Source organism: Entelurus aequoreus, linkage group LG27 (assembly GCF_033978785.1).
Source record: "Entelurus aequoreus isolate RoL-2023_Sb linkage group LG27, RoL_Eaeq_v1.1, whole genome shotgun sequence".
Classification (NCBI taxonomy): domain Eukaryota; kingdom Metazoa; phylum Chordata; class Actinopteri; order Syngnathiformes; family Syngnathidae; genus Entelurus; species Entelurus aequoreus.
The window spans coordinates 33608976-33635301 of NC_084757.1; the positions used below are offsets into that span (position 1 = coordinate 33608976).

At 36.3% G+C, this 26326-nt stretch overlaps 1 protein-coding gene across 4 annotated transcripts in view; it reads right to left on the reverse strand.

Moving 5' to 3' along the window:
- Positions 1-26326, reverse strand: part of tbc1d23 (TBC1 domain family, member 23) — a 45652-nt gene continuing 19326 nt past the window's right edge. For 3 of the 4 annotated variants that reach the window (XM_062039489.1, XM_062039488.1, XM_062039491.1), the window contains 7 exons: positions 26164-26270; positions 25947-26080; positions 23376-23420; positions 7886-7974; positions 7688-7823; positions 4175-4369; positions 1-1001 (listed from right to left, as the gene is read on the reverse strand). In XM_062039489.1, the coding sequence (XP_061895473.1) occupies positions 917-1001; positions 4175-4369; positions 7688-7823; positions 7886-7974; positions 23376-23420; positions 25947-26080; positions 26164-26270 (791 nt within the window). In that variant the 3' untranslated portion in view covers positions 1-916. The remainder of the gene's footprint in view (positions 1002-4174; positions 4370-7687; positions 7824-7885; positions 7975-23375; positions 23421-25946; positions 26081-26163; positions 26271-26326) is intronic. The other variant, XM_062039490.1, reaches the window with a different exon arrangement.

Here is a 26326-nt window from a genome sequence, read left to right on the forward strand (position 1 = left end):
ATCATATCACTTTAATTTATTAAAAGCAGGAAAACGCTTACAAAAATAATAGCAGTACAGTAATGTGCAATGTTGCATTGTTTCCCCCCACAAGTTGTAACACCCGGAGCCAGCGATGTTCATCCAGTGGTGCAAAGACTCCACATTAAGGATGTCGAAATACTGAAAGTAACTGTAAATGACAACAGAATGCATGAAATTATTGTAGAGTCTATTAAATCATCAACCAAGGAGAAGTCATTCAATCATGGAACTTTCTGTCATCAGCGGGACAAAAGGCAAGCAAACAAGAGAATATTTAAACCTTTCAACATCTCACCTCAGGATGTGCTTTATATGCCAGCACTCACGTACGTATGTACATATTTATACTCCACCTCAAACACTTCCTACTTGATAAGGCTGCTCTCTTTTTTTTTACAGAAGCTGGCTTCGTAATACAAACAACTCGGAAGCCTGTGCAAGAGTCCAGTGGGAGGAGCCTCAAAAGGGAACGACAACAGCGTAAACATTCCCCTCGTGACTCCTGTTGTTTTGTTGAAGTCAAGTAGTGTAACTCTCCAAGCTCCAAAGGCAGCGCCAGACCATCTTGACCAACTCTAGTAGACTTGTGTGGATGACGACTGAGTGTTCAAACTGTAATCATTCAACCTGTGCTCAGTTAAGGCCAGAAGGGAGTGTCCAAAGTAGAATTATACTGTCATGTTTGTAGAATCAAAGAAAAATACAGTATATTCAATATATATATATATATATATATATATATATATATATATATATATATATATATATATATATATATATATATTACAGATTTCATAAGTTAGTGTAAGAGGGGCGTGGCTTGACTGTGGTAGTGTGTCACGCCGCCCCTGTGCAGTCTGAGACCACAATCTGCAGAGTCCTTGGTCCTCTCTTAGGAGCTCTCCAGGGCATCCAGAACTTTCATGATCTGCTGCTTGATCACCTTGGTGGCGTCGCCGGCGTTGGGTATCAAATACCTGAGGGGGAGACATGACAAACAAATAAGAAGCTGACTAATGTTTGTTGTTTTTTTTCGATATAAAGGAGGGGTGTCGATATCTTTTTCGTCATTGCAGTGTTACATGAATACCAGGGAAAACAACTATTTCCGTAGAAATTGCGTGTGAATGCCGAAAAGGCAACAGTTAGCACGCTAGCGTCAAGTAACAATATCACCTGCCGAGTCAGCAAAAATAGCGGTTAGCATGCTAATATTTAGCATGCGTTAAAAGACAACAGTTAGCACATTAGCCAGGTAGCGTCAAGTAACAATAACACCTGTCGAGTCAGCAAAACAAGCGGTTAGCATGCTAATACTTAGCATGCATTGAAAGTAAACATTTAGCACATTAGCCAGGTAGCGTCAAGTAACAATATCACCTGTCGAGTCAGCAAAACAAGCGGTTAGCATGCTAATAGTTAGCATGCGTTAAAAGTAAACAGTTAGCACATTAGCCAGGTAGCGTCAAGTAACAATATCACCTGCCGAGTCAGCAAACAAAAGCCGTTAGCCTGCGTTAAAAGTCGACAGTTGGCACGTTAGCCAGGTAGCGTCAAGTAGCAATATCACCTGCAGAGTCAGCAAAAAAAAAGCCGTTAGCATGCGTTAAAAGTCGACAGTTGGCACGTTAGCGTCAAGTAACAATATCACCTGCCGAGTCAGCAAAAAAAAGCTGTTAGCATGCTAATATATAGCGCCAGGTAGCGTCTAGTAACAATATCACCTGCCGAGTCAGCAAAAAAAAGCCGTTAGCATGCGTTAAAAGTCTACAGTTAGCACGTTAGCGTCAAGTAACAATATCACCTGTCGAGTCAGCAAAAAAAAGCGGTTAGCATGCTAATATTTAGCATGCGTTAAAAGACAACAGTTAGCACACTAGCCAGGTAGCGTCAAGTAACAATATCACCTGTCAAGTCAGCAAAAAAAGCGGTTAGCATGCTAATATTTAACATGCGTTAAAAGTCAACAGTTAGCACACTAGCCAGGTAGCGTCAAGTAACAACATCACCTGCCGAGTCAGCAAAAAAAAGCCGTTAGCATGCGTTAAAAGTCTACAGTTAGCACGTTAGCGTCAAGTAACAATATCACCTGTCGAGTGAGCAAAAAAAAGCCGTTAGCATGCGTTAAAAGCCAGGTAGCGTCAGGTAACAATATCACCTGTCGAGTCAGCAAAAAAAAAGCGGTTAGCATGCTAATATTTAGCATGCGTTAAAAGTCGACAGTTAGCACACTAGCCAGGAAGCGTCAAGTAGCAATATCACCTGCCGAGTCAGCAAAAAAAGCTGTTAGCATGCTAATATATAGCGTGCGTTAAAAGTCAACAGTTGGCACACTAGCCAGGTAGCGTCAAGTAACAATATCACCTGCCGAGTCAGCAAACAAAAGCCGTTAGCCTGCGTTAAAAGTCGACAGTTAGCACGTTAGCCAGGTAGCGTCGAGTAACAATATCACCTGTCAAGTCAGCAAAAAAAAGCGGTTAGCATGCTAATATTTAGCATGCGTTAAAAGTCGACAGTTAGCACACTAGCCAGGTAGCGTCAAGTAGCAATATCACCTGCCGAGTCAGCAAAAAAAAGCCTTTAGCATGTGTTAAAAGTCAACAGTTAGCACGTTAGCTAAGTAGCGTCAAGTAAGAATATCACCTGTCGAGTCAGCAAAAAAAAGCCTTTAGCATGCGTTAAAAGTCAACAGTTAGCACGTTAGCTAGGTAGCGTCAAGTAACAATATCACCTGTCGAGTCAGCAAAAAAAAGCGGTTAGCATGCTAATATTTAGCATGCGTTAAAAGTCGACAGTTAGCACACTAGCCAGGTAGAGTCAAGTAACAATATCACCTGTCGAGTCAGCAAAAAAAAGCGGTTAGCATGCTAATATTTAGCATGCGTTAAAAGTCGACAGTTAGCACACTAGCCAGGTAGAGTCAAGTAGCAATATCACCTGCCGAGTCAGCAAAAAAAAGCCGTTAGCATGCGTTAAAAGTCGACAGTTGGCACGTTAGCGTCAAGTAACAATATTGCCCGCTGAGTCAGCAAAAAAAAGCCGTTAGGATGCGTTAAAAGTCTACAGTTAGCACGTAAGCGTCAAGTAACAATATATATAGTCAGCAATATATCAAGTCAGCAAAAAAAGCTGTTAGCATGCTAATAGTTAGCAGGCGTTAAAAGTCTACAGTTGGCACGTTAGGCAGGTAGCGTCAAGTAACAATATCACCTGCCGAGTCAGCAAAAAAAAGCCTTTAGCATGCGTTAAAAGTCAACAGTTAGCACGTTAGCTAGGTAGCGTCAAGTAAGAATATCACCTGTCGAGTCAGCAAAAAAAAGCCTTTAGCATGCGTTAAAAGTCAACAGTTAGCACGTTAGCTAGGTAGCGTCAAGTAAGAATATCACCTGTCGAGTCAGCAAAAAAAAGCCTTTAGCATGCGTTAAAAGTCAACAGTTAGCACGTTAGCTAGGTAGCGTCAAGTAACAATATCACCTGTCGAGTCAGCAAAAAAAAGCGGTTAGCATGCTAATATTTAGCATGCGTTAAAAGTCGACAGTTAGCACACTAGCCAGGTAGCATCAAGTAGCAATATCACCTGCCGAGTCAGCAAAAAAAAGCTGTTAGCATGCGTTAAAAGTCGACAGATGGCACGTTAGCGTCAAGTAACAATATCACCTGTCGAGTCAGCAAAAAAAGCGGTTAGCATGCTAATAGTTAGCATGCTTTAAAAGTCAACAGTTAGCCAGGTAGCGTCGAGTAACAATATCACCTGTCAAGTCAGCAAAAAAAGCTCTTAGCATGCCAATAGTTAGCATGATTAGAAGGTGTATACCTACAAATAAGCGAGCGTCAAGTAACAAAATAAAAGACTTAAGTATACATCTGCAAAATAGGTGAAAAAAGCAAGCATGCTAACTTAAGCATGTCAACACTTGTGAAAAAATAAAATAATATTCTGAGGTGTCTACTTGTAAAATTAAGGTTTTGCTACGTTACTCTATGTAAAATAAAATATTTTACTGTGACGTGTATGCTTGCAAAATTAGCTCAAACGCTAGCATGCTAACGTTAGCATGCCAACACTTAGCCTAGGTGAAATAACATTTTGTTCTGAGGTGTCTACCTGCAGGACTAGCTCAAAAGCTAACATGCATGAGGGTGAAAGTACCGTTCCACGGCGGAGATCTCCACTCCCGCAGAGTTGTTGCTTCCGAACTTGAAGGTGATGAGTTCCGGGTGCTTCTTCTTGGACGTGATCTTCACCACGGAGCTCAGCGCTTGTCTGGACTGGATGTACGAGAAACCTTTCCTGGAGGCGATCTCGCGTAAGCAGTACATGTGAGTCGCCGTCACGAGCAGGTGGCTGTAATTAAAAACAACACTTTTGAGAGTTGTTGTCAATGTTCTCATTTACACACTTTAGAAGTACTTTTAGTAAACACAACTGTGTGTGTTAGCTTTAATACTAATGAGCTGGCAGGGAGTGTGTCTTGTGGAGAATGCATATATGTTTAAAAGTTCTTTCTAGATTCATATTTATGTTTGGAGCAGCTAGTACTTTTCCATTGTATATTCTGTATACCAGTTTCTCTTTGTCTACATAAGAAGTATTTTTGTTCCGTTTGAAGGTTAGAACAATTTGAGAAGCCGGTATGAATGTATTGGTCTGAGCTGTTCTCCTGTAGCTTCAGTAAAACTTGATAATATTCCTATTCTGTCTTGGTGGTCCGTCTTACTCAGCATATATGTCATGGAAAGAACTAGACCAGTGACTTTAATTCCCTGAGAGGAAAAGCTGGTTAGACGCAACAGTCCACAAAAAGTACTTTTGTGTACTTTTGACTTACACTAACTGTGTACTTGTCCAATGTTAAGATGTCATGTATCATGTAGGGGAGGGATGGAAGGACACACGTTAACAACACTATCATATCTATGTGAGCTACGTGCTAACATTACATTTTAACATCATGCTAGGTTAGCAACAGGAGGATAGCTATGTGAGCTACATGCTAACATTACATTTTAACATCATGCTAGGTTAGCAACACGAGGATAGCTATGTGAGCTACATGCTAACATTGCATTTTAACACCATGCTAGGTTAGCAACACTAGCATATCTATGTGAGCTACATGCTAACATTACACTATAACGTAATGCGAGGTTAGTAAGTTAGCAACACTGGAATAGTTATGTGCGCGACATGCTAACTTTACATTACAACATCATGCTAGGTTAGCAACACTAGCATAGTTATGTAAGCTACATGCTAAAATTACATTTTAACACCATTCTATGTGAGCGACATGCCAACGTGACATTTTAATGATCCACCTTGTGGATCATTAATGTTTGTCTAGGTCTATAGCTGTCTGAGCTACATGCTAACAGTACATTTTAACATCATGCTAGGTTAGCAACATTAGCATAGCTATGTGAGCTACATGCTAACATTACATTTTAACACCATGCGAGGTTAACATTACCATAGCTATGTGAGCTCCATGCTGACATTATATTTTAACATCATGCTAGGTTAGCAACACTAGCATAGTTATGTAAGCTACATGCTAAAATTGCATTATAACATCATTCTATGTGAGCGACATGCTAACATGACATTTAAACATCATGCTAGGTTAGCAACATTGGTATAGTTCTGTGAGCTACATGCTAACATTACATTTTAACACCATGCTAGGTTAGCAACATTAACATAGCTATGTGAGCTACATGCTAACATTACATTTTAACACCATGCGAGGTTAACAAAACTATCATAGCTATGTGAGCTACATGCTAACATTATATTTTAACACCATGCTAGGTTAGCAACATTAGCATAGCTATGTGAGCTCCATGCTAACATTATATTTTAACATCATGCTAGGTTAGCAACACGAGCATAGCTGCCTGAGCTACATGCTAACAGTACATTTTAACATCATGCTAGGTTAGCAAAACAAGCATTGCTATGTGAGCTACATGCTAACATTACATTTTAACATCATGCTAGGTTAACAAAATCAGCATATCTATGTGAGCTACATGCTAACATTACATTTTAACACCATGCTAGGTTAGCAACACTCGCAAAACTATGTAAGCTACATGCTAAAATTACATTTTAACATCATTCTATGTGAGCGACATGCTAACATGACATTTCAACATCATGCTAGGTTAGCAACATTGGTATAGTTCTGTGAGCTACATGCAAACATTACATTTTAACACCATGCTAGGTTAGCAACATTAGCATAGCTATGTGAGCTACATGCTAACATTACATTTTAACACCATGCGAGGTTAACAACATTACCATAGCTATTTGAGCTCCATGCTGACATTATATTTTAACATCATGCTAGGTTAGCAACACTAGCATAGTTATGTAAGCTACATGCTAAAATTGCATTATAACATCATTCTATGTGAGCGACATGCTAACATGACATTTAAACATCATGCTAGGTTAGCAACATTAGCATTGCTATGTGAGCTACATGCTAACATTACATTTTAACACCATGCTAAGTTAACAACATTACCATAGCTATGTGAGCTACATGCTGACATTATATTTTAACATCATGCGAGGTTAGCAACACTCGCATAGTTATGTAAGCTACATGCTAAAATTACATTTTAACATCATTCTATGTGAGCTACATGCTAACATTACATTTTAACACCATGCTAGGTTAACAACATTACCATAGCTATGTGAGCTCCATGCTAACATTATATTTTAACAGCATGCTAGGTTAACAAAACTATCATAGCTATGTGAGCTACATGCTAACATTATATTTTAACACCATGCTAGGTTAGCAACATTAGCATAGCTATGTGAGCTCCAGGCTAACATTATATTTTAACAGCATGCTAGGTTAGCAACACTAGCATAGCTGCCTGAGCTACATGCTAACAGTACATTTTAACATCATGCTAGGTTAGCAAAACAAGCATTGCTATGTGAGCTACATGCTAACATTACATTTTAACATCATGCTAGGTTAGCAACATTACCATATCTGTGTGAGCTACATGCTAACATTACATTTTAACATCATGCTAGGTTAGCAAAACAAGCATTGCTATGTGAGCTACATGCTAATTTCAAGTTTTAAAATCATGCTAGGTTAGCATCACTAGAATATCTATGAGAGCTACATGCTAACTTTACATTATAACATCATGCTGGTTTAGCATTGGCAACGCTAACATAGTATGTGAGCTACATGCTAACTTTACATCATAACTAAGTATGTCCTGATCTAAATGTGAGATCGGTTCGATATCATCCATCAAACAAGTATTGGACTACATTTAAGATCTAACCCTCATCTAAAACAATGAACAAATCATCCATCCATTTTCTACCGCTTGTCCTTTTCGGGGTCGAATCAAATCGAATCAAAATCAGTATCGGCCAAGACTCACTGCTCCAATATCAGCACCGTATGAACACGCTAAGTTAGCACATTCACCGACAAAACTCCCACATGTGTAACTGACTCACTGCATTTTAAGACGTGTAGCGAAGCCTGCTTTGACAAAAGGTTTATCCTCAAAAGCCAACGTTTGAGAGTCTTTAGGATTAAAAAAAAAGGAACAAAAACCTTGGAGGCGACGTCATGTGTTTACTTAAACCTCTCGTCTGTCATTGGCTGACCTGGGGAACATGTGACCTGTTTCCTTGACCTCGTTGCACGGGATGTGATGCTTGACGTCCGCTTTGTTGACCCAGGTCTGGATGTTGACGATCTCCTTCCTGTCGTCGTCCGACATGGACGAGCTGTCGATCTCGTCTGCAAGGGAGCCCGGGTGTGCGTCAGCTGCGTTGTGTGCGGGGGAGGGGGAGGGGCCTCACCTGTATCGTACTCCTCTTCGTCGCCGATACTGAAGACGGGCTTCACGCCCCGATACGGCTTGCCCACCCGGTCGCTGCTGCTGACGTGTCTGCGGGCACAAGGGGAGGGGCTTAGTCCACGCCTAATGTGGCCGACATGACACGTGCAAGATGGAGGTGAGACACAATGAAAGGTGGGATGGAGGAAGTCCAGTCCTGGTTTTCTTTTGACTTTCATCACCTTTCAACTTATTGACTCCACCTGACAACTTTGCACATTCCTCACTCATTTGCATATGCATCACTCATTTGCATATCCCTCACTCATTTGCATATCCCTACATGTGGTAGCACACGGGGAGAAGCACACTCTCTGAGAAAAAAAAAAAGTGCAAATAGGTGAAAAAATGAAGAAGATTTGAAGTAGTTTAAAGAAGTGTGAGAACGTTGTGAGACTTGTTGTCCTCCCAGTTGTAGCAGCACTCTGCAGGTCTTCCTGCACCACTTTTCTCTAGTCCAGGGGTCGGCAACCCGCGGCTCCGGAGCCGCATGCGGCTCCTTGACCACTCTGATGCGGCTCAGCTACATGCTTGATTTTCCCAGGAGACTTATGGATGTCAGTGTCTCTCATAGATTACTCCCAGGGAAAAATAATCCTATTAACACTCTAATTACTATATAAAGGGCGTGCCCTAATTGCACTGCAGTAATTGTCCTCTATAGCATTTACTTACAGCGTGCCAGTCCAGCCACATGTTGCATGTTGTTATTACTTGCTCACACAGGAGACAGCAAAGCATATTTACTCATCAGCCACACAGCTTACACTGACGGTAGCCGTATCAAACAACTTCAACATTGTTACGTTACAAATATGCGCCACACTGTGAACCCACACCAAAAAAGAATGAAAAACACATTTCTGGAGAACATCCCACTGTAACACAACATAAACACAACACAACCATTACCCAGAATCCCATGCAGTCCTAACTCTTCCGGGCTACATTATACACCCCGCTACCACCAAATCCCCCCCCCCCCCTCTTCGTGGTTGGTTGAGCGGAAGAGTTAGGGCTGCATGGGATTCTGGGTATTGGTACCGTCAGTGTAAGATGTGTGGCTGCTGAGTTAGTAGCCTTGCTGCCTCTTACGTGAGCAAGCTAAAGCTGCATACCACTTGTGGCCGAGCAGGTACACTGATTGGGCAGACTGTAGAGGGCGCCAAATACAGTGTCATCACACTCTGATATTCGGGAGTCTCCCGGGAAAAATGAGAGGGTTGGCAAGTGTGACGCAAGCGACATTCATCCAAAACACGCGGGCTGCACTAACATCAAATTCCCACATTAAAGTGCGTGCCGGTGCGTGTGTCGGAGACCCCTGGTTAACATAGCACAAAGCATGTAAGCTTTGTATGCGGTGTTTTTCATTTTAAATTTTAAAAACATTTTTGTGGCTCCCATTACTTTCTTTAATGTGTGAAACTTGCCAAAATGGCTCTTTGAGTGGTAAAGGTTGCCGACCCCTGCTCTAGTCTAACAGTCCTGGTCCAAGTCAGGGGCGGCATTTTTAGTGCAATTGCCTCTGGAGGGCCACATTTAAAAGATCTGGGCGGGCACGTAAAATGACACATTCGGCGGGCCAAATTAAATGACACACCATGCCGCCTTACATGACGCGGCGGGCCACCTTACATGAAGCGGCAGGTCGATTTAAATGAAGCGGCGAGCCGCATTAAATGACGCACCATGCCACGTTACATGACGCGGTGGGCCGCAATAAATGACGCACCATGCCACGTTACATGACGCGGTGGGCCGTAATAAATGACGCACCATGCCACGTTACATGAAGCGGTGGGCCGTAATAAATGACGCATCATGCCACGTTACATGACGCGGTGGGCCACAATAAATGACGCACCATGCCCCGTTACATGAAGCAGTGGGCCGCGATAAATGACGCACCATGCCACGTTACATGACGCGGTGGGCCGCAATAAATGACGCACCATGCCACCTTACATGAAGCGGCGGGTCGATTTAAATGAAGTGGCGAGCCGCATTAAATGACGTACCATGCCACATTACATGAAGCGGTGGGCCGCGATAAATGACGCACCATGCCGCCTTACATGAAGCGACAGGCCACCTTACATGAAGCGGCGGGTCAATTTAAATGAAGCGGTGAGCCGCATTAAATGACGCACTATGCCACATTACATGAAGCGGTGGGCCGCTTTACATGAAGCAGCGGGTCACTTTAAATGACCGACCATGCCGCCTTACATGAAGCGGCGGGCCACCTTACATGAAGCGGCGGGTCGATTTAAATGAAGCGGCGAGCCGTATTAAATGACGCACTATGCCGCATTACATGAAGCCGCGGCCCGCCTTACATGAAGCGGCGGGTCACTTTAAATGACCGACCATGTCGCCTTACATGAAGCCGCGGCCCGCCTTACATGAAGCGGCGAGCCACTTTAAATGACGCACCATGCCACATTACATGAAGAGGTGGGCCGCCTTACATGAAGCGACGGGTCGACTTAAATGAAGCGGCGAGCCACTTTAAATGACGCACCATGCCACATTACATGAAGAGGTGGGCCGCCTTACATGAAGCAGCGGGTCGCTTTAAATGACCGACCATGCCGCCTTACATGAAGCCACGGCCCGCCTTACATGAAGCGGCGGGCCGTACTTAAATGACGCGACGGGCCGCCTTACATGAAGCGGCGGGTCGATTTAAATGAAGTGGCGCTCCGCAAGAAATGACGCAGCGAGCCATTCTTAAATGACGCACCATGCCGCATCACATGAAGCAGTGGGCCGTTTTTTAAATGATGCGGCGGGCCGCCTTACATGAAGCGGCGAGCCACTTTAAATGACGCACCATGCCACATTACATGAAGAGGTGGGCCGCCTTACATGAAGCGACGGGTCGATTTAAATGAAGCGGCGAGCCATTCTAAATGACGCACCATGCCACATTACATGAAGAGGTGGGCCGCCTTACATGAAGCAGCGGGTCGCTTTAAATGACCGACCATGCCGCTTTACATGAAGCCACGGCCCGCCTTACATGAAGCGGCGGGCCGTACTTAAATGACGCCACGGCCCGCCTTACATGAAGCGGCGGGCCGTACTTAAATGACGCGACGGGCCGCCTTACATGAAGCCGCGGGTCGATTTAAATGAAGTGGCGCTCCGCAAGAAATGACGCAGCGAGCCATTCTTAAATGACGCACCATGCCGCATCACATGAAGCAGTGGGCCGTTTTTTCAATGATGCGGCGGGCCGCCTTACATGAAGCGGCGGGCCGTACTTAAATGACGCGACGGGCCGCCTTACATGAAGCCGCGGGTCGATTTAAATGAAGTGGCGCTCCGCAAGAAATGACGCAGCGAGCCATTCTTAAATGACGCACCATGCCGCATCACATGAAGCAGTGGGCCGTTTTTTCAATGATGCGGCGGGCCGCCTTACATGAAGCGGCGGGTCGCTTTAAATGACACACCGTGCCGCCTTACATGAAACGGCGGGCCGCATTACATGAAGTGGTGGGTTAATGTAAATGAAGCGGCAGGCCGCTTTAAATGACGCACCATGCCACATTACATGAAGCGGCGGGTCGCTTTAAATGAAGCACCATGCTGCCTTACATGAAACGGCGGGCCGCATTACAGTAAGCGGTGGGTCGATTTAAATGACGCTGCGGGCCGTATTAAATGACGCACCATGCCACATTACATGAAGCGGTGGGCCAAATTAAATGATGCGGCGGGCCGCCTGACATGACGCGGCGAGCCATTCTTAAATGACGCACCATGCCGCCTCACATGAAGCAGTGGGCCGTATTTTAAATGATGAGGCGGGCCGCTTTACATGACGCGGCGGGCCGCTTTAAATGACGCACCATGCCACATTACATGAAGCGGTGGGTCAATTCGGCGAGTCTGAATAAAAGAAAGCAAATGTGAACAAAACATAAATTAATCTTCCAGCACGTACACAATGTTGACATCTATAGTTATATTTTGATAAACAAACATAAATGAATCTTTCAGCACATACACAATGTTGACATCTATAGTTATATTTTGATAAACAATCATAAATGAATCTTCCAGCACGTACACAATGTTGACATCTACAGTTATATTTTGATAAACAATCATAAATGAATCTTTCAGCACATACACAATGTTGACATCTACAGTTATATTTTGATAAACAATCATACATGAATTTACAATGTACAGCTCCACTAATGGACATTGGAGTGTTACTTTCAAAGGCAAAATTAAAGTATTGCTAGAAACATAATTTTATATGGGACTTTATTGTATTATATGTATAGTACATGTTCCGAAAAGAAAAAAGCATAAAACACCAGCAGAATTAGAGATATTACAAGTCAAAGTGATGAAGCTTAGTGTTACGCTCATGACTTGGTGTAACTAAACATTACGATAAGATGAAGGCAATTGCATTTTATTGATATTTGAAATGTATTCAATGTTTATACAAGAATATTTAAATATACTAAATGTAAAAAAGGGAATAAATATTCAAAATAAGACCATTAAATGAAATTTAGTTTGGTTACGCCATCATGAGCGCAACACAAGGTTGTAATAGTTTCAACTACAATTCTAAATAAGATGTCAAAAGCAAACTGAAATCAAATACACACAGCTTAAAGATTGATCAATACCTATTTAAATGTATTAATACATAAATATGATGATTTATCAAAATATAAAAGAAATACACCTGAACAGAACGCTCATGATGGTTACACCAAAAAGTAACGCTATGAATCGCGTTTCTCCAAGTTTTTGGGACATTTTTATGCTATTTCCAAGCATCTCCTTTTTATTATCATTGATTTTAAATGGTCAAACTAATGCATATTATATATGCATGCCCTAGTAAACAAACAAAAAAAAGTCATATTTATTTTGATTGTTACATTTTTAAGTACATAGGGTCCGCATGACCCTGTACAAAGGACTCCCAATTTGTGCAGGTGGGTGCAAATGTACCCATTACCAGAGCTGTACACTACAGCACATACACAATGTTGACACCTATAGTTATATTTTGATAAACAAACATAAATGAATCTTCCAGCACATACACAATGTTGACATCTATAGTTATATTTTCATAAACAAACATAAATGAATCTTTCAGCACATACACAATGTTGACACCTATAGTTATATTTTGATAAATAATCATAAATGAATCTTTCAGCACATACACAATGTTGACACCTATAGTTATATTTTGATAAACAATCATAAATGAATCTTTCAGCACGTACACAATGTTGACATCTATAGTTATATTTTGATAAACAATCATAAATGAATCTTTCAGCACGTACACAATGTTGACATCTATAGTTATATTTTGATAAACAATCATAAATGAATCTTTCAGCACGTACACAATGTTGACACCTATAGTTATATTTTGATAAACAATCATAAATTAATCTTTCAGCACATACACAATGTTGACATCTATAGTTATATTTTGATAAACAATCATAAATGAATCTTTCAGCACGTACACAATGTTGACATCTATAGTTATATTTTGATAAACAATCATAAATGAATCTTTCAGCACATACACAATGTTGACATCTATAGTTATATTTTCATAAACAAACATAAATGAATCTTTCAGCACATACACAATGTTGACACCTATAGTTATATTTTGATAAATAATCATAAATGAATCTTTCAGCACATACACAATGTTGACACCTATAGTTATATTTTGATAAACAATCATAAATGAATCTTTCAGCACGTACACAATGTTGACATCAATAGTTATATTTTGATAAACAATCATAAATGAATCTTTCAGCACATACACAATGTTGACATCTATAGTTATATTTTGATAAACAATCATAAATGAATCTTTCAGCACGTACACAATGTTGACATCTATAGTTATATTTTGATAAACAATCATAAATGAATCTTTCAGCACGTACACAATGTTGACACCTATAGTTATATTTTGATAAACAATCATAAATGAATCTTTCAGCACATACACAATGTTGACATCTATAGTTATATTTTGATAAACAAACATAAATGAATCTTTCAGCACATACACAATGTTGACACCTATAGTTATATTTTGATAAATAATCATAAATGAATCTTTCAGCACATACACAATGTTGACATCTATAGTTATATTTTGATAAACAATCATAAATGAATCTTTCAGCACGTACACAATGTTGACATCTATAGTTATATTTTGATAAATAATCATAAATGAATCTTTCAGCACGTACACAATGTTGACATCTATAGTTATATTTTGATAAACAAACATAAATGAATCTTTCAGCACGTACACAATGTTGACATCTATAGTTATATTTTGATAAACAATCATAAATGAATCTTTCAGCACGTACACAATGTTGACATCTATAGTTATATTTTGATAAATAATCATAAATGAATCTTTCAGCACGTACACAATGTTGACATCTATAGTTATATTTTGATAAACAAACATAAATGAATCTTTCAGCACGTACACAATGTTGACACCAATTAAAACTGAATCCGCCGTTAAAGGCAGAATATCAGGGAAATTGACATTGTGAGTGAAATGCTGTCATTATAAGAAGAAGAAATAATAGCGCTCGTTTATCCCTAAAACACATCCTGAACTAAACAATGTGGAGACGCCCACTTGAAACTAAGAAACTAAAGCTAGCAAGAACAATCATACACCCACAACACATCTCAGCTGTTGTGTTGTTGTGAACGACATCATGGATGCAACATCAATGTACAAACAACCATACACACACAACACATCTCATTTTCTTGTGAACAACATCATGGATGTAACATCAATGTACAAACCATCATACACACCTAATCTGTTGTGTTGTTGTGAACGACATCATGGATGTAACATCAATGTACAAACAATCATACACACACAACACATCTCATCTGTTGTGTTGTTGTGAACGACATCATGGATGTAACATCAATGTACAAACAATCATACACACAACACATCTCATTTTCTTGTGAACAACATCATGGATGTAACATCAATGTACAAACCATCATACACACACAACACACCTAATCTGTTGTGTTGTTGTGAACGAAATCATGGATGTAACATCAATGTACAAACAATCATACACACACAACACATCTCATTTTCTTGTGAACAACATCATGGATGTAACATCAATGTACAAACCATCATACACACCTAATCTGTTGTGTTGTTGTGAACGACATCATGGATGTAACATCAATGTACAAACAATCATACACACAACACATCTCATTTTCTTGTGAACAACATCATGGATGTAACATCAATGTACAAACCATCATACACACCTAATCTGTTGTGTTGTTGTGAACGGCATCATGGATGTAACATCAATGTACAAACAAGCATACACACACAACACATCTCATCTGTTGTGTTGTTGTGAAGGACATCATGGATGTAACATCAATGTACAACAATCATACACACCTAATCTGTTGTGTTGTTGTGAACGACATCATGGATGTAACATCAACGTACAAACAGTCATACACACACAACACATCTCATTTGTTGTGTTGTTGTGAACGACATCATGGATGTAACAAATTACAAACAATCATACACACACAACACATCATATGTTATGTTGTTGTGAACGACATCATTAATGTAACATCAATGTACAAACAATCATACACACACACAACACATCTCATCTGTTGTGTTGTTGTGAACGACATCATGGATGTAACAACAATGTACAATCGTACACACACAACACATCTCATCTGTTGTGAACGACATCATGGATGTAATAAATTACAAACAATCATACACACATAACACATCATATGTTGTGAACAACATCATTAATGTAACATCAATGTACAAACAATCATACACACACAACACATCTCATCTGTTGTGTTGTTGTGAACAGCATCATGGATGTAACATCGTTGTACAAACAATCATACACACACAACACATCTCATCTGTTGTGTTGTTGTGAACGACATCATGGATGTAACATCAATGTACAAACAATCATACACACACAACACATCTCATCTGTTGTGTTGTTGTGAACGACATCATGGATGTAACATCGTTGTACAAACAATCATACACACACAACACATCTCATCTGTTGTGTTGTTGTGAACGGCATCATGGATGTAACATCGTTGTACAAACAATCATACACACACAACACATCTCATCTGTTGTGTTGTTGTGAACGACATCATGGATGTAACATCAATGTACAAACAATCATACACACACAACACATCTCATCTGTTGTGTTGTTGTGAACGGCATCATGGATGTAACATCAATGTACAAACAATCATACACACACAACACATCTCATCTGTTGTGTTGTTGTGAACGACATCATGGATGTAACATCAATGTACAAACAGGACAGCAGTCACAATATTTTTTTTTTACATCCTCAAGTTGTCTCCTTACTCGTCAAGCTCAGAACAGCAGCACACCTCCCCCCTTCACAATAAGAGCTTTGTGTGCAACATCTGGTACAACTGCACTAACAAAATAAAGGTTTAAAAAAAGTACCTTGCAAAATCATAATGTACTTAAAGAACTTACTGACACAAATAAGTATGCTTTGAGGACTTTTGCTTTTTTATGAAAAAATGTTATGACCCAAAAAGCACACGGAAAAACTGAATTTTATTGTTTTATTTTAACGCTATTATTTCTAATTTATTGCTGTTTCCCTTGTCTGTTACTAATTTATATCCGTGGTTCTTTGAAATTAAATGTAAAGTTGAGTTTTAGTGCTACAATGTTTTCAAAGGACTAAAACAATTGTTTTATTCAAATCAAAATAATCCTGATTATTATTTTTGCCATAATCGTCCAGCCCCAATTGAAATGTGAAAATGCATGAGAAAATAATGCTAATGATAGTTTTTGGGGAGCTAGCCAAACATGTAAATGAGCTGAGAAAGTGGTCTAAAGCAGGGGTTCTTAACCTTTTTGACCTCGGGGCCCACATTATTATCATTATTTTTTTTACATATAATTATGTTGTGCTAATAAAATAAACAAAATTAATAATGAATATTATTAAGAACATTTTCAATAAAATTAAAGTGCAAATGAAAACACAGATTTCCCACTTTAGTCATAGTTTTTGCGCTTAAGAAACTTCTCTATGACTTTAGCTCCACACGTCTTCTGTTTGTTTGAGATTGTCATTACACTGCAAGAAAGAGCTGACAAAATATAAGATAAAAAGAGTAGATTTGGGGGGAAAAACTGCAAAAAACTAGTGAAATTATCGGTCCATTTTACCCGATAAGACATCCTCAATCAAGACTTGTATATCTAGAAATTAGCAGGACTTTTAAAAGGTAGAAATAAGTATTTTATTCTGAAAATAAGTATTATATTGCAATTCTTAAATTAAGCAATCTTAAGATGTTGCATAATCTTTAAACAAGATTTTCTATGTGGAGAAAAACCAAAATATCTAATTCAAATCTTTAACTATTTAAATAAAATATTTGATATAATTATTATATAATGTAATTATTTGCTCAATTTTAACATTTTTAAACTAGAATAGAAACCATATTATTATTCCAAAACATCTAACTAAAATCTTTAACTATTTAAACAAGATATTTGATAAAATTGTTATATAATGTAATTATTTGCTAAATTTTAACATTTTGAAACTAGAATAGAAACCATATAATTATTCCTGCTAAAGTAAGATTATTAGGTATTTTATTCTGAAAATAAGTATTATATTGCAATTCTTAAATTCAGCAATCTTCAGATGTTGCATAATCTTTATACAAGATTTTCTATGTGGAGAAAAACCAAAATATCTAATTCAAATCTTTAAACTATTTAAATAAAATATTTGATATAATTATTATATAATGTAATTATCTGCTCAATTTTAACATTTTTAAACTAGAATAGAAACCATATTATTATTCCAAAACATCTAACTAAAATCTTTAACTATTTAAACAAGATATTTGATATAATTGTTATATAATGTAATTATTTGCTAAATTTTAACATTTTGAAACTAGAATAGAAACCATATAATTATTCCTGCTAAAGTAAGATTATTAGGTATTTTATTCTGAAAATAAGTATTATATTGCAATTCTTAAATTCAGCAATCTTCAGATGTTGCATAGTCTTTAAACAAGATTTTATATGTGGAGAAAAACCAAAATATCTAATTAAAATCTTTAACTATTTAAATAAAATATTTGATATAATTATTATATAATGTAATTATTTGCTCAATTTTAACATTTTGAAACTAGAATAGAAACCATATTATTATTCCAAAACATCTAACTAAAATCTTTAACTATTAAAACAAGATATTTGATATAATTGTTATATAATGTAATTATTTGCTAAATTTTAACATTTTGAAACTAGAATAGAAACCATATAATTATTCCTGCTAAAGTAAGATTATTAGGTATTTCATTCTGAAAATAAGTATTATATTGCAATTCTTAAATTAAAGGCCTACTGAAAGCCACTACTACCGACCACGCAGTCTGATAGTTTATATATCAATGATGAAATCTTAACATTATAACACATGCCAATACGGCCGGGTTAACTTATAAAGTGACATTTTAAATTTGCCGCTAAACTTCCGGTTCGAAACGCCTCTGAGGATGACGTATGCGCGTGACGTAGCCCGGCGAACACGGGTATGCCTTCCACATTGAAGTCGATACGAAAAAGCTCTGTTTTCATTTCATAATTCCACAGTATTCTGGACATCTGTGTTCGTGAATCTGTTTCAATCATGTTCATTGCATTATGGAGAAGGAAGCCAAGCAAGCAAAGAAGAAAGTTGTCGGTGCGAAATGGACGTATTTTTCGAACGTAGTCAGCCACAACAGTACACAGCCGGCGCTTCTTTGTTTACATTCCCGAAAGATGCAGTCAAGATGGAAGAACTCGGATAACAGAGACTCTAACCAGGAGGACTTTTGATTTGGATACACAGACGCCTGTAGAGAACTGGGACAACACAGACTCTTACCAGGATTACTTTGATTTGGATGACAAAGACGCAGACGTGCTACTGTGAGTATGCAGCTTTGGCTTTTTTTTGCGTATGTACGTAACTTTTTTAAAATATATAAGCTTTATGAACCTTGGGTTAGGTGAACGGTCTTTTGGGCTGAGTGATTGTGTGTGTTGATCATGTGTTTGAATTGTATTGGCGTGTTCTATGGAGCTAGGAGCTAGCAGAGGAGCTAGCATAACACGTACCGTACCTACGTGCGCGTCACGTACGTAACTTTTTAAAAATATATAAGCTTTATGAACCTTGGATTAGGTGAACGGTCTTTTGGGCTGAGTGATTGTGTGTGTTGATCATGTGTTTGAATTGTATTGGCGTGTTCTATGGAGCTAGGAGCTAGCAGAGGAGCTAGCATAACACATACCGTACCTACGTGCGCGTCACGTACGTAACTTTTTAAAAATATATAAGCTTTATGAACCTTGGGTTAGGTGAACGGTCTTTTGGGCTGAGTGATTGTGTGTGTTGATCAGGTGTTTGAATTGTATTGGCGTGTTCTATGGAGCTAGGAGCTAGCAGAGGAGCTAGGAGCTAGCATAACAAACACGCAGGTGTTATTATGCAGGATTAATTTGTGGCATATTAAATATAAGCCTGGTTGTGTTGTGGCTAATAGAGTATATATATGTCTTGTGTTTATTTACTGTTGTAGTCATTCCCAGCTGAATATCAGGTACCGTGAGTATGCAGCCTTGGCTGCTAAACATTCGATAACTTGACCGTATGTGCGCGTCACGTACGTAACTTTTTAAAAATATATAAGCTTTATGAACCTTGGGTTAAGGAAACGGTCTTTTGGGCTGAGTGATGGTGTGTGTTGATCAGGTGTTTGAATTGTATTGGCGTGTTCTATGGAGCTAGGAGCTAGCAGAGGAGCTAGGAGCTAGCATAACAAACACGCAGGTGTTTTTATGCAGGATTAATTTGTGGCATATTAAATATAAGCCTGGTTGTGTTGTGGCTAATAGAGTATATATATGTCTTGTGTTTATTTACTGTTGTAGTCATTCCCAGCTGAATATCAGGTCACCCCCGGCTCTTACAGCATCTTCCCTATCTGAATAGCTTCAACTCCCCACTAGTCCTTCACTTGCACTTTACTCATCCACAAATCTTTCATCCTCGCTCAAATTAATGGGGAAATTGTCGCTTTCTCGGTCCGAATCTCTCTCACTTCATGCGGCCATCATTGTAAACAATAGGGAACTTTGCGTATATGTTCAACTGACTACGTCACGCTACTTCCGGTAGGGGCAAGCCTTTTTTTTATCAGATACCAAAAGTTGCAATCTTTATCGTCGTTGTTCTATACTAAATCCTTTCAGCAAAAATATGGCAATATCGCGAAATGATCAAGTATGACACATAGAATAGATCTGCTATCCCCGTTTAAATAAAAAAAATTCATTTCAGTAGGCCTTTAAGCAATCTTCAGATGTTGCATAATCTTTATACAAGATTTTCTATGTGGAGAAAAACCAAAATATCTAATTCAAATCTTTAACTATTTAAACAAAATATTTGATATAATTATTATATAATGTAATTATTTGCTCAATTTTAACATTTTTAAACTAGAATAGAAACCATATTATTATTCCAAAACATGTAACTAAAATCTTTAACTATTTAAACAAGATATTTGATATAATTGTTATATAATGTAATTATTTGCTAAATTTTAACATTTTGAAACTAGAATAGAAACCATATAATTATTCCTGCTAAAGTAAGATTATTAGGTATTTTATTCTGAAAATAAGTATTATATTGCAATTCTTAAATTAAGCAATCTTCAGATGTTGCATAATCTTTATACAAGATTTTCTATGTGGAGAAAAAACAAAATATCTCATTCAAATCTTTAACTATTTAAATATAATATTTGATATAATTATTATATAATGTAATTATCTGCTCAATTTTAACATTTTTAAACTACAATAGAAACCATATTATTATTCCAAAAGATCTAACTAAAATCTTTAACTATTTAAACAAGATATTTGATATAATTGTTATATAATGTAATTATTTGCTAAATTTTAACATTTTGAAACTAGAATAGAAACCATATAATTGTTCCTGCTAAAGTAAGATTATTAGGTATTTTATTCTGAAAATAAGTATTATATTGCAATTCTTAAATTAAGCAATCTTCAGATGTTGCATAATCTTTATACAAGATTTTCTATGTGGAGAAAAACCAAAATATCTCATTCAAATCTTTAACTATTTAAATATAATATTTGATATAATTATTATATAATGTAATTATCTGCTCAATTTTAACATTTTTAAACTACAATAGAAACCATATTATTATTCCAAAACATCTAACTAAAATCTTTAACTATTTAAACAAGATATTTGATATAATTGTTATATAATGTAATTATTTGCTAAATTTTAACATTTTGAAACTAGAATAGAAACCATATAATTGTTCCTGCTAAAGTAAGATTATTAGGTATTTTATTCTGAAAATAAGTATTATATTGCAATTCTTAAATTAAGCAATCTTCAGATGTTGCATAATCTTTATACAAGATTTTCTATGTGGAGAAAAACCAAAATATCTCATTAAAATCTTTAACTATTTAAATAAAATATTTGATATATTTATTATATAATGTAATTATTTGCTCAATTTTAACATTTTGAAACTAGAATAGAAACCATATTATTCCAAAACATCTAACTAAAATCTTTAACTATTTAAACAAGATATTTGATATCATTGTTATATAATGTAATTATTTGCTAAATTTTAACATTTTGAAACTAGAATAGAAACCATATAATTATTCCTGCTAAAGTAAGATTATTAGGTATTTTATTCTGAAAATAAGTATTATATTGCAATTCTTAAATTCAGCAATCTTCAGATGTTGCATAATCTTTATACAAGATTTTCTATGTGGAGAAAAAACAAAATATCTAATTCAAATCTTTAACTACTTAAATAAAATATTTGATATCATTATTATATAATGTAATTATTTGCTCAATTTTAACATTTTTAAACTAGAATAGAAACCATATTATTATTCCAAAACATCTAACTAAAATCTTTAACTATTTAAACAAGATATTTGATATGATTGTTATATAATGTAATTATTTGCTAAATTTTAACATTTTGAAACTAGAATAGAAACCATATAATTATTCCTGCTAAAGTAAGATTATTAGGTATTTTATTCTGAAAATAAGTATTATATTGCAATTCTTAAATTAAGCAATCTTCAGATGTTGCATAATCTTTAAACAAGATTTTCTATGTGGAGAAAAACCAAAATATCTAATTAAAATCTTTAACTATTTTAATAAAATATTTGATATCATTATTATATAATGTAATTATTTGCTCAATTTTAACATTTTTAAACTAGAATAGAAACCATATTATTATTCCAAAACATCTAACTAAAATCTTTAAGTATTTAAACAAGATATTTGATATAATTGTTATATAATGTAATTATTTGCTAAATTTTAACATTTTGAAACTAGAATAGAAACCATATAATTATTCCTGCTAAAGTAAGATTATTAGGTATTTTATTCTGAAAACAAGTATTATATTGCAATTCTTAAATTCAGCAATCTTCAGATGTTGCATAATCTTTATACAAGATTTTCTATGTGGAGAAAAAACAAAATATCTAATTCAAATCTTTAACTATTTAAATAAAATATTTGATATAATTATTATATAATGTAATTATTTGCTCAATTTTAACATTTTTAAAGTAGAATAGAAACCATATTATTATTCCAAAACATCTAACTAAAATCTTTAACTATTTAAACAAGATATTTGATATAATTGTTATATAATGTAATTATTTGCTAAATTTTAACATTTTGAAACTAGAATAGAAACCATATAATTATTCCTGCTAAAGTAAGATTATTAGGTAAAGTCAGTGACTAAATATAAGTAAATAGCTCTTAAAACTAGGGAGATTTATTGAAATACAATTGGAAACCTTGGCTAGTGGAAGACAAATTTGCAGTGTACTGCCACAAGTGGTGGGAAAGTGTATTACAACTGATCATTTTGGGCGGCCCCCGGCCCTATGGTTAAGAAACACTGGTCCAAAGCAACAAGGATGGCATGGAAAGACTTGGCGTGCTAACAGTGCAGCTCCTGCTCCTACGTGTAGTGCGACAAGGACAAGGTGAGGATGAGTGGATGCTCGCTGTGTGGTTAGTGAAAGCATGGCCGGCGTGTGTGTGAGAGGGTTACTGCTGCACAAGGACATGCGTTCTCGCTGCTGACAAAGCGGGTTCGCCAGCGCTTACCTATCAGGAATCGCCTTCTCTGGCCAGGGCAGATTGAAAGACATTCTAGCGTGAAATAAGGTACAAAGTACGATGAATATACAAGTATTGGCGGATATAGATTGATGGATGTAGTCGTCAGGTGAAAACTCAAGTTGTCAACATCCTATCTACTGTACGTTAAAAGGGGAACTGCTTTTTTTGGGGGAATGTTGCCTATCATTCACAATCATTATGAGAGACAAGAACAAGTATATGGAAGTATATATATAATGTAGTAACAGACACCTTCATAACTATATGTAATATGTACAATATACACACTGCAAGTATATATATAATGTAGTAACAGACACCTTCATAACAATATGTAATGTTTTATATACACACTGCAAGTATATATATAACGTAGTAACAGACACCTTCATAGCAATATGTAATATTTACAATATACACACTGCAAGTATATATATAATGTAGTAACAGATAACTTCATAACTATATGTAATGTTTTATATACACACTGCAAGTATATATATAATGTAGTAACAGACACCTTCATAGCAATATGTAATATGTACAATATACACACTGCAAGTATATATATATAATGTAGTAACAGATACCTTCATAACTATATGTAATATGTACAATATACACACTGCAAGTATATATATAACGTAGTAACAGACACCTTCATAGCAATATGTAATATTTACAATATACACACTGCAAGTATATATATAATGTAGTAACAGATAACTTCATAACTATATGTAATGTTTTATATACACACTGCAAGTATATATATAATGTAGTAACAGACACCTTCATAGCAATATGTAATATGTACAATATACACACTGCAAGTATATATATATAATGTAGTAACAGATACCTTCATAACTATATGTAATATGTACAATATACACACTGCAAGTATATATATAATGTAGTAACAGACACCTTCATAACAATATGTAATATGTACAATATACACACTGCAAGTATATATATATAATTTAGTAACAGACACCTTCATAGCAATATGTAATATTTACAATATACACACTGCAAGTATATATATAATGTAGTAACAGACACCTTCATAGCAATATGTAATATGTACAATATACACACGGCAAGTATATATATATAATGTAGTAACAGATACCTTCATAACTATATGTAATATGTACAATATACACACTGCAAGTATATATATAATGTAGTAACAGACACCTTCATAACAATATGTAATATGTACAATATACACACTGCAAGTATATATATATATAATGTAGTAACAGACACCTTCATAGCAATATGTAATATTTACAATATACACACTGCAAGTATATGTATAATGTAGTAACAGACACCTTCATAGCAATATGTAATATGTACAATATACACACTGCAAGTATATATATATAATGTAGTAACAGATACCTTCATAACTATATGTAATATGTACAATATACACACTGCAAGTATATATATAATGTAGTAACAGACACCTTCATAACAATATGTAATATGTACAATATACACACTGCAAGTATATATATAATGTAGTAACAGACACCTTCATAGCAATATGTAATATTTACAATATACACACTGCAAGTATATATATATAATGTAGTAACAGACACCTTCATAGCAATATGTAATATGTACAATATACACACTGCAAGTATATATATATATAATGTAGTAACAGATACCTTCATAACTATATGTAATATGTACAATATACACACTGCAAGTATATATATAATGTAGTAACAGACACCTTCATAACAATATGTAATATGTACAATATACACACTGCAAGTATATATATATAATTTAGTAACAGACACCTTCATAGCAATATGTAATATTTACAATATACACACTGCAAGTATATATATAATGTAGTAACAGACACCTTCATAGCAATATGTAATATGTACAATATACACACTGCAAGTATATATATATATAATGTAGTAACAGATACCTTCATAACTATATGTAATATGTACAATATACACACTGCAAGTATATATATAATGTAGTAACAGACACCTTCATAACAATATGTAATGTTTTATATACACAATGCAAGTATACAGTATATATAATGTAGTAACAGACACTTTCATAACAATAGGCAATATGTACAATATACACACTGCAAGTATATATATATAATGTAGTAACAGACACTTTCATAACAATATGTAATATGTACAATATACACAATGCAAGTATATATATATAATGTAGTAACATACACTTTCATAACAATATGTAATATGTACAATATACACACTGCAAGTAAACATATAATGTAGTAACAGACACCTTCATAACAATATGTGAAGTATTGTTGACGGTTTTTGATCGCATTTTTAAAGTGATTTAGAGGTAGAATTGATTGCTAATGTTAGCTGCATTGTTAGCCACCAAGAAGGAGACAATTTGTATGTTAAAATGCAAAAAAACCCCAACATTTTGTCTTCTTGTCTCTCATGATGATTGTGAACGATAGGCAACATTCCCAAAAAAATGGTCAGTTCCCCTTTAAGTTCAACTTCTCACCTGTCGACAGGTGTCGCCGTGTTCTCAATGAAGCTGATCATCTTTTCTTTCACGTTCACCGACTTGGACTTGAGGGCGAAGGTCATCTTGTTGACCAGAGACTTGACACCTTTGCTGTCGCTGAGGGAGTCCCCCTGGATTGGAGGGGCAGAAGCGACATGACTACATGACTTTTTTCTACCAAGCGCCTAAACGCTACAAACGAGTGTCGGCGTACGTCTGCTGAGCTCAGGCTGCTGTGCGATCCCGAAGTGCTGACGATCCAGTGGATGTAGGAGGAGTCCAAACCCTCCACGTTCATGTCCACCAGGTGCTGCTGCAGGGCTGGGAGCAAACAAATACACACAAGCTCTCACAAATATTTTCTTATATATACGAAA